Raw genomic sequence first — 10,920 nt, forward strand, 5'->3', positions numbered from 1 at the left:
GTTGCTCAGTCATGTCCAACTCTTTGCGACCCCGTGGACTGCAGCACGCCAGGCCTCCCTGTCCATTGCCAACTCGTAGAGTTTATTCAAAGTCATGTCCATCAAGTTGGTGATGCCATCCAAACCATCTCATCCTCTGTCGTCCCCTTCTCCTCCCGCCTTCAATCTTTCTCAGCATCAGGGTCTTTTCAAATGAGTCAGTTCTTCACATCAGGTGGCCAAAGTATTGGAGTTCAGCTTCAGCATCAGTCCTTCCAATGAATATTCAGGACTGATTTACTTTAGGATGGACTGGTTGGGTCTCCTTGCTGTCCAAGGGACTCTTAAGAGTCTTCAATACCACAATTCAAAAGCATCAAGTCTTCGGCACTCAGCTTTCTTTATAGTCCAACTCTCAACATCCATACATGACTACTGGAGAAACCATAGCTTTGACTAGATGGACCTTTGTTGGCTTTGTTAGCAAAGTAATATCTCTGCTTTTTTTTTTAATAAGCTGTCTAGGTTGGTCATAACTTTTCTTCCAAGGAGTAAGCGTCTTTTAATTTCATGGCTGCAGTCACCATCTGCAGTGATTTTGGAGGGCCAAAAAGTAAAGTCTGCCACTGTTTCCCCATCTATTTGCCATGAAGTGATGGGATCAGATTCCATGATCTTAGTTTTCTGAATGTTGAGTTTTAAGCCAACTTTTTCACTTGCCTCTTTTGCTTTCATCAAGATGCTCTTTAGTTCTTCACTGCTTTCTGCCATAAGGGTGGTGTCATCTGCATATCTGAGGTTATCGATATTTCTCCCGGCAGTCTTGATTCCAGCTTATGCTTCATCCAGTCCAGAATTTCTTACAATGTACTCTGCATAGAAGTTAAATAAGCAGGGTGACAATATACAGCCTTGACGTACTCCTTTCCCAATTTGGAACCAGTCTATTGTTCCATGTCCAGTTCTAACTGTTGCTTCTACTAACAACAAATGAAATTAAAAGCACAATTACCATTTACATTGGTATCCCTCCAAGTGAAATATGTATAAATCTAACAAAATATGGATAAAGTGTATGAGGAAAACTACAAAACTGATTAAAGAAATCAAAGAACTAGAACTAAATAAGAGATTCCATGTTCATGGATTAGAAGACAATATTATCAAGATGTCAGTCTTGATTAAATACAATCCTAGTCAAAATCCCAGCAAGTTATAAGCAAAAGACCCAGAAAGTAAGCACAATGTTAATTAAGAACAAAGTGGAAAGACTGACACAACCTATTTTCAAGATTTACTGTACAGCTACAGTAATAAAGGCAGTGTCAGTAAGGATTGGCGAAAGAATAAACAAATAGGTCAATAGAACAGAATAGAGAGCCCAGAAACAGACTCAATAAATGTAGTTAACTGACCTTTGACAAAGCAACAATAGGAACACCGTGGAGCAGTCTTTTCAATGAACGGTGCTAGAACAACTGGACGGTCACATGCAAAAAAAGTTAAGCTAGACACAAGCCTTACAACCTTCAAAAAATTAACTAAAAAAGGATCATAGACCTAAATGCAAAACAAAACCCTACAATACTAGAAGACAACATACGAGAAAATCTAGTTTACTTTTGGTTGGTAATGACTTACTAGATACAATATCAAAAGCACAAATCAAGAAAGGAATCACTGATAAGCTGGACTTCATTAAAATTTAAAACTTCTGGTGAAAGACTCTGTCGAGAACAAGAACACAAGCCACCAGCTGGGAGAAAATATTTGTAAAAGACATAACTGACAAAGTACTATCTTCCAAAGCATATAAAGAATTCTTAAAACTCAACAATAAGACAAAAAACTCAGTGTTAAAATGGGCCAAAGACCTGAACAGACACCTCAACAAAGAAGATATACAGATGGCAGGTAAGTATTCAAAAAAATGCTCCATAACACATGTCCACCAGTGAAGTTGCTCCAGTTGTGTCCAATTCTTTGCGATCCCATGGACTATAGCCTACGAGGCTCCTCCATCCATGGAATTTTCCAGGCAAGAGTACTGGAGTAGGTTGCCATTTCCTTCTCCAGGGGATCTTCCCAACCCAGGGATTGAACCAAGGTCTTCCGCATTGAGGGAGGATTCTTTACAGTCTGAGCCACCAGGGAAGCCCATTTAATGTATGTTAGTTAAAATATTATATCCATATGAAAATTTTGCATATGGGTGTTTATAGCAGCTTTATTCATTTATTGCCAAACTTTGGAAGCAATCAAGAAGTCCTCTAACAGGTGGATAGACAATAAGCTGTGATACACTCAATGGAATATTTTTAAAATGTATTTTATTGAAATATAGTTGATTTACAATGTTGTGTTAATTTCTACTGTATAGCAAAGTGATTCAGATATATGTGTGTCTATATTAATATATACTTTTTCATATTCTCTTCTATTATGGTTTATCACAGGGTATTGAATATAGTTCGTGCTGCTATACAGTAGGACCTTGTTGTTTATCTGCTCTACGTATATTAGTTTGCATCTGCTAATGCCCAAATCCCAATCCATTCTTCCCCCACCCTCCTCTCCCTTGGCAACAGTAAGTCTGTTCTCTATGTCTGTGTGTCTGTTTCTGTTTCATGGATAAGTTCCTTTGTGTCATAGTTTAGATTCTACATGTAAATGTTATCATATGGTATTCAGACAATGGAATATTGTTCAGTGCTAAAAAGAAATGAGCTATCAAGTCAAAAATATGTGGAGGAGACTTAAATGAATGTTACTAATTGAAAGAAGCCAATTTGAAAAAGCTGTATACTATATGAGTTCAAATATACAACATTCTGGAAAAGGAAAAGTGAAGTGAAGTCACTCAGTCGTGTCCGACTCTTTGCAACCCCATGGACTGTAGCCTACCAGGCTCCTCAGTCCATGGAATTTTCCAGGCAAGAGTACTGGAGTGGGTTGCCATTTCCTTCTCCAGGGGATCTTCCCGACCCAGGGATTGAACCCAGGTCTCCAGCATTGCAGGCAGACGCTTTACTGTCTGAGCCACCAGGGAAGCAAAAATCAGGTATTGTCAGGTACTGGGGGGAGGGAGGAATGAATAGGTGTAACAGACACTTTAGAGCAGTGAAACTATTCCGTATGATGCTAGCATGGTAGATATGTATCATTATACATTTGTAAAGTTGCACAGAATGTACAACACAAGAGTGAGCCGGGGGAATTCCCTGGTGGTCCAGTGGCTAAGACTCTGCCCATGCTCCCAATGCAGGGGGCCCGGGTTCGAGCCCTGGACAGGGAACTAGATCCTACATACAGCAACTAAAAAAAGTACCCTATGCCACAACTAAGACCTGGCATGGCCAAATAAACAAATACTTTTTAAAAAAAAGGTTGAGCCTTAATGGAAACTATGGGCTTTGAGTGATAATGATGTGTCAGTATTATCAATAGTAACAAATGTATCACTCTGGGGCTGGCATTCTGGTAATGTAGGAGGATGTACATATGTAAGAGCAGTGGGTATCATGGGAACTGTACTTGATGCTCAGTTTTGCTGTACATCTAAAATTGCTCTGAAAAAGGCTATTTAGAAGGAAACAATTGTAATAGATATATAGTAAAATATAGGTTCATATTGACCTTCCTGGTTAGCATCTTAATCTCTATTTTAAAAATATTGACAATATTTTCACATTATGAGATTATTACTTAAGGATCTTTTCCATTAGCAATTTTGATATAAAATTATATAACCCAGGTAAGTGGAGGAAACATTCTTCTTGAAAAGAATTTGTTACGAGAGTCCCATTTTGTAAGCAAACTTTCTATTTAGTATTGTTGCATGTTGTCGTATCTACATATTAGGTAGAGAAAATCGCTAAACCAGCCTGAGCAGTTCTGTTTAACTGTAAGCTATTTTGCATGTTGTTACTAAATGATTACATATAAATCAGGTTAAGTCTAACTCAGCCCCAAATACAGAATCTTGGCAGCAAAATTCAGGTAAGAGACTCTTCTCCAGAGTGGCCCATGGGAGAGAATAAGAACATGGTTTTTAAGAAAATCCCTAGGCACAGTTGAAAAATGATGATTATTTTCAGCTGATTATCTTAAACTAGCAAATATGCTTCTGTGTTGAAAGATTCAGTTTTGCTGTTGATTAAATCATCTGGAGGAGTGGAAAGGATTTAGGGGTTTGAAAGTTAGGAGACCTAGGTTCTGACCTCTGGCCTCATAACTGCAACAATTTATGAGGGATTGGATGAGAGGCTTTCCTAAGATTTCTCCATCCCTAACATTCCATAATTCATAATTCCATAATTCATAATGTACAGTAGTAGCTTTTTTTTTCTACATGCTAGATATTTATAATGTATCAGAAAGTTGAAACTTTAATGCTAAGCAGAGCAATCCAGAATTTCTTAGGATTTTATCATGAAGACCTTACCCTTTATTTCCCAGAATAGCTCTGAGTCAGAAACCTGAGACTTTCACTAAAAGAGAGGTGCATTTGCTTTTAGCTACGTGTATATTTGGCTTCAGAGTCCCAGCACTTAACGGTTTGTGTTGTTCTCTCTCTTTCCTAAAACTTTTTTTTTTTTTTAATGTGGACTATTGGCAAAGTCTTTATTGAATTTGTTGCAATATTGATTCTGTTTTATGTTTTGGTTTTTTTGGCCGTGAGGCATGTGGGATCTTACCTCCCTGACCAGGGATCAAACCCCCACCCCCTACATCTGATGGCAAAGTCTTAACCACTGGACCACCAGGGAAGTCCCTGTGTTCCTCTCTTTTAAAAGCTTTACTCAGTTTCTACAAATGTGTCCAGTGTCCACGAGCCTTCCTATCTTAATCCTCACTGCTGCATTTTTCATCCTATTGCTGTTGTGGTTAAATTTTTTTCTTTGAATAGAAGATAAATGCTACTACATTAATTGGCAACCTTTCGGCAATGCTCAGTAGAAAGAGCTCCCCCTTCAGTGTGTCTCCAAAGATACCAGGCTCATTTCCCAAGAATTATGCAAGGTCTTGTTAAAATCTAGAAAGTTTATTTCCCTGGATATGTTCCAGTGTTTCCTGGTTATAGTCTATGGGAACTTAAATAGAATTTGTGTCCTGCTGTGGTGTGAAATCTTAATTATGTTGAACTGGTTCATAGTGCTTTTAAGGTCTATGATATCCTTCTACTTTTCTGTCCATTCATTCTACTAATATTTGAGAATTCGCTATTAAAACTCCAACTAAAAATCTTAATTCATCTACTTAAAAAATAACTGTGCTATATAATGGAACTATACGTAATTTTGCTCTGTATTTTCTGTCTCCTGTAAATGCATTATCATACTTTCATAACTTAAAAAAGAAAAAAGAAAGAAAAAACCCTAGAGACTTTTAACTACTTGTGGCATATACAAACTACTCAGATTTCATCTGGATCAAGGCTTAAGATATTATGAAAATTATCAGTCAAGATGACTATACCCAAAGAATTCTCGTGAGTTAGCTTTGATGACAGCTGTCTACTTTTCAGTACCCTATTGTAGCAGTTCTGGGTTGTTAGCTACAGGCAGAAAGAAGGTTCTGATGTTCTCAGGAATGTAGAAACGGGGGCTTCAGACTCACTGTGCCATAATTTCACAGTTTCTACCGTGCACATTTTTTATCTCTTACCCTCTAGAATTCCTAGCTCAGGAATTTCCTAACTCTTTTTCTTTCAGCAAATTTTTCCTGGCTAGTTTCCATTCCAGAAATTTTTATTGTGTGTTAGTTATTTTAGGCCATTGGATCAGTAATTTGGCATCTTTCATTTTCTGTTCCTCTGTTTTGCTTTTTAGTTGGACCTATGGCACTTATCCGGAGAAGGCAATGGCAACCCACTCCAGTACTCTTGGCCTGGCCTGGAAAATCCCACGGCCAGAGGAGCCTGGTAGGCTGCAGTCCATGGGCTCGCAAAGAGTCGGACACAACTTCACTTTCACTTTTCACTTTCATGCATTGGAGAAGGAAATGGCAACCCATTCTAGTGTTCTTGCCTGGAGAATCCCAGGGATGGGGGAGCCTGGTGGGCTGCCGTCTATGGGGTTGTACAGAGTCGGACATGACTGAAGCAACTTAGCAGCAGCAGCAGCAGCATGGCACTTATCTCATTCCTTCACCCCCATCCCTCTATTAGGAAGAGCTCTTCCTGACATTCCTTTTCTAGCCTGTTTCACCATGACTTATTAAACTCTCCCCACCACTCACACTCCCCACCCCTCATCCCCCAACCCCCATCCCTTCTTGCCCTTTCTGGTTCCGAGAGTCATTTGTCTTTTCAGTAGCCATACATGATAGGATAGGTTTTTTTCACAAGAATTGTAATATACTGTATTGCATTCGATTTCTGGTGCTTAGAGACTGCTCCTGTCATTACTCAGTGCAGCCTGCAGAGTTTCATTATACTCAGGTAGAGAAACAAGTGCCAGTGTTACCTACTCTTGCCCAAAAACATTAGGGCTGATTTTTTTTAGGAGAAAGAAATCCAGATTTCCTTCTTTTCTGAAAGCCACAGTTAAATTTCATGTGGCTTTTCGTTTTCCACTTTGGGTACATTCTTCATCTCTCAACAAATGTGCTTCAGACAAACTTGCCAAAGGATACGCAGCTAAGAAGATGCAAAGCCAAGACTGAACTTGAGAAAGTTAATGACTGAAAGAAAAATGCTCTTTTTCAGCACTTCCCTGATTTCCCATCAACTAAAGTATAATGTCTATGTGAAATCTGTTATGACCACATTACTACAGTTAAGGGTAAAAAGTAATGGTAGTGTAATAAATAAGCTGGATACAGATCTATTCAGAAAGGGGGAATATGTTTGATATGGGACCTTTTGGAATATAATACTTCAAGTTCCATGAAAAAAAAGCCTAAACAGAGTTGCACTTTACTTAATATGTTTGAAGTTCTAAGTAAATATGTAAACTGACTATGTTATAAATGTGTTAGGGGAGTTTCTCATTGAGGCAATCTTACAGTGAATTTTTAAGAGCAAATCATTCCTTCTTATTTTGATTTCAGTTTTACCTCTGGCATACCAGTTATCATTTAAGAAGGCTATGCCTGTGAGGTTGCATGATCATTAACTAGTTTGTAATTTCTCCAACATATATTTGAATATTGTGGTGTTTCATTGTTTCCCAAATATTAGTATTTGCATACACTTTCACAATCTTCATTACATTACTGCTCTACAGCACCTGTATTGCTGTTTACTTACTCTTTGTCTGTGAAATGGTTCATATTTTTAACTCAAGTAGATTTATTTTTAAAAGAGACTTTGTATCACTACTGTAAATGTGAAATCAACATAATTCACAATAAATAGAAATTAATAGTAAAATATTATTAGATTCTAGCTAGATACTATTCCTGTTGAAGCCTTCTATCTGAGGAGGACTGGAAAGCATTTTAATAGTGTGGAAGACATGTTCTCACCAGACTAAAGATATAACCTTGCAATCATAAGGATTGATAGAGAATTGAAAGGAAATAACTTTCTCACAAGGCAAGTCAATGTTATTTCAGGCTGTTTCTGTGTACCATCAAAAATCCTCTTACTGCCCACAAAATATTGTAACCCTATCAAGTTTTCAGAATGAGCTCAAAAACTATTCATGAAAGCAGTAAAGTCTCTGATCTCTGAGAAAGTCGATATCTGTGCTCTTTTGATCTGGCCAAATTCATAAACTTGGTTCTGTTTCCAGGCTAAAGAGAAATGATGGACAATAGAAGCTACTCTAATATGCCAGACAAACTGCCTGTCTTCACTGATTCCTCCCAGTTGCCACTGACCAGGTCCTTTTATCTGGACCCCATGGTCACGTTCCACCTCTACCCAGAGGGCCCAGTGCCATCCCCTTACTCGGGAAACTTGCCATTGCTGCCTTTTTCCAGTGACTCCCTGATTATGGAAGATTATGGTGAACCCTGCGCCTTCTCCTTCCCAATGCCTTATCCAAATTACAGAAGGTGCGAATATTCCTACGGGCCAGCCTTTATCCGGAAAAGGAATGAGCGGGAAAGGCAGCGAGTGAAATGTGTCAATGAAGGCTATGCCCAGCTCCGACATCATCTGCCAGAGGAGTACTTGGAGAAACGCCTCAGCAAAGTGGAAACCCTCAGAGCTGCCATCAAGTACATTAATTATCTCCAGTCCCTGCTGTACCCTGATGAGGCTGAGACCAAGAATAGCCCCAGGAAAGGTCCCTCCATAATGGCAACCACCACCCGCCACTCTGACTCCATTTTTAGAATCATTTGATTCCATGTTTCCAAATAGAAACAATTTCACAAAATGTGGTCCTCTACATCATTCAGTAGTTTTCCTAATGTCATCTTTGTGTGGGCAGATAATAGTTCAAATGCTAACTATTTAGACGTATCCAGACAGATGCTGGATATGTCTTACTTGGATTTCAGATGTACTAAACATTATATTTTGTAGACTGAGAAAAGGCTTCTTCAGCTCTGGTGATTTCTTTCAACAACATTAGGGAATCAGAAGTCCTAAAAATTCTCTATGCCTCTCAACTTGCCCTTCTCCCACACTTGGCCAGAGTCTCAGGTGTGAGAAACTCACGAAAGTAATGTAAAGTACGATTAATGCCTAGTCAATGCCGCTACTGCACTTTGCAGATGCTTCATGCTAAGCAGCCCAATGAACCTTCCTTGATTTGTCAAAATTTGGTGGGTTTTATTATTTGGGGTTAGCAAGAAATTTACACCTTACCCATAACATGATGAGGAAGTATTTTGGGGCTAAAGCAAAAGTAATTAACAAAACCTTGTTGTCATTTGAAATTATTTCAGAGTCATCTTTGTCCTGCATGAGGCAGACACCCTCTGGTAGCTTAGTGTAGGGCCTAAGCAGGTAGGCTCTGCAGTCACATTGCTCTGTGTACATTCTGACTTTGCTGCCTCTCTCTGTGTCATTTCAGTTCTTCATCCACAGAATAAGAGTAATAGCAACTACCCTATATGTTTATTATGGGGATCACCAGCACCTGACACATAATGTTTTCATAATCATTATTTTTTAAAATTATTATTATCCTTTTTTTGTCCATGGCATCATCATGCTTCAGGTTCTCTGGCCAGATAATGTGGGAAGGACAGTGATCTCACCTGTCTTGGAGTCTTCCTTCAAAATGTCTATTTCTATTCCCATGATGAGCTTCAACTCTTCTGTCTTCCTTAACGCCCAGGTCCCATCTGTCACCAAACCCAGGCAGGGCTTCCAACATACTGCCACATTCATTTCCACTGTCACCTCTTTTATGAAGTCTTTCCATCGCAGCCATTACTTGTTCCTTTATTTTGCACACATATTTCCTTGCCATTCCCAGCCTGCTATTTTGACTCCCGCTGCACACTTGTCTCTGTCTTCAGTAGACTGTGAGCTCCTTGAAGACAAGGACAAGTCTTAGTCAATCCTGTATTTCCAGCACCCAGAAAAGAGCTCACATCAGGTAGGTGTCAAGAAATATTTGGTGGTATTATTTTCCTATTTCCATTCTGTCACATTGTGTCTGGATCACTGTTAACTCCCTGGCCTCTCAGGCTCTGTCCTCAACTGGTTCTATTTTCACTTTAATACTCTTTCTTAAAGTATTGTGTTGACCAAAAAGTTTGTCTGACTTTTTCCATATGATGCTACAGAAAAAAACCAAACAAATTTTTTTGCCAGCCTAATATTTCATGTCACTTCATTGCTCAAACCTCATGACAACTTCCTTTTGACTGTGACATTGTTGGACATTCATCTGCTTGATTTTCAAAGCTCCCACCAGTTTGGCCCCTTCCCATTGATTTTCCCATGACACTCCATTCCCCCACTCCAAAAAGAAAATCACGTGTTGCAAATGCATACTTCTCTCTTAGCTCTTGCTTCCTACCAAGATGGGATGGAATAATCTCCTGTTTCCTTTCACCATTGAAATCCCACCTATCTTATTCAGGAATCCTTTTCTCATAGCCAGAGATCTAATTAGTCTTTCTTAGACTCAAACTTTGTGGACCAAATCACTCAGCCTTTTGGGCAACAGTCATTCTCCTGGCTGCAAAGTTAAGCTCTGTGAGGGCAGACATCAGTTAGGATGCTTTTGGCTGTGAGCAATACAAAAATCTAACAAGAACTGGTATAATCGAAAAAGGGAGGATTTCCCTGGTGGTCCAGAAGTTAAGACTTTGCACTCCTACGGCAGGGGGTACAGGTTCAGGCAGGGCTCAACAGTGTCACCAAAAATCTGTGTTCATTAGATCTGTCCTCTCTGGGAATAGCTTCAGCGTCCCAGAAAGACTGTCAGGAGCTCCCGAACTATAAGCTTTCTTATTTATGTATAGGAGGAAACATAAATTCTATAACCAAGATTTCTAACAAAAGTCTTGAGATTCACGCTGACTGGAGAGGCACAGTACATGCCGATGCCTTAGAGGACAGGGGATGGAATGTGCTGATGGACACACAGCAACGAGGGGTACAGCCAGCCCCTGCCTACCACTCAGATTCACAGCAGAAAGAGGAACTGGTGGAAGGGGGGATTAGATGTGGTAGAGACACTCACAGATCCGCAAAATGGCTGTCAGATGGCTCGAATACCATCCTCTGGATGTTCAAATGAGAGCGGACTCTGGACTTCTGTTCATTTGGTCCCACTGTCCACTCCCACCACCCTAAGATATCACCACACACCTGCTTCTCAGCAGTCCTGTCTCCTTCAGACAAACGTGCTCACACTTTTGGTTCTTTCATTTTAAACTACAAATTCTATCTTAGAGTCCTTAAGCCAACCAGTGGGTTCCCTCCACTCCAGCCTCCTGCCCACAGAGGAGGAAAGCAGATCAACAGCCTTGAGACTCTGTGGGGTCAGCCCCCTCCCTCCCAAGACTCTCCTAGATCCAGGAGGG

General features: G+C 39.8%; 1 protein-coding gene across 1 annotated transcript; it reads left to right on the forward strand.

Moving 5' to 3' along the window:
* Nucleotides 1-7,729: 7,729 nt before the first annotated feature.
* ASCL3 (achaete-scute family bHLH transcription factor 3) lies at nucleotides 7,730-8,275 on the forward strand. The gene has a single exon (XM_068988146.1). The coding sequence runs from the start codon at nucleotides 7,730-7,732 to the stop codon at nucleotides 8,273-8,275; it is 546 nt and encodes a 181-aa protein (XP_068844247.1).
* The last annotated feature ends 2,645 nt before the right edge of the window (nucleotides 8,276-10,920 follow it).

Source organism: Capricornis sumatraensis, chromosome 16 (genome assembly GCF_032405125.1).
Source record: "Capricornis sumatraensis isolate serow.1 chromosome 16, serow.2, whole genome shotgun sequence".
Lineage (NCBI taxonomy): Eukaryota > Metazoa > Chordata > Mammalia > Artiodactyla > Bovidae > Capricornis > Capricornis sumatraensis.

Coding starts and splice junctions, on each gene's coding strand:
- ASCL3 (XM_068988146.1), top strand. CDS start 7,730: ATGATGGACAATAGAAGCTACTCTAATATGCCAGACAAACTGCCTGTC.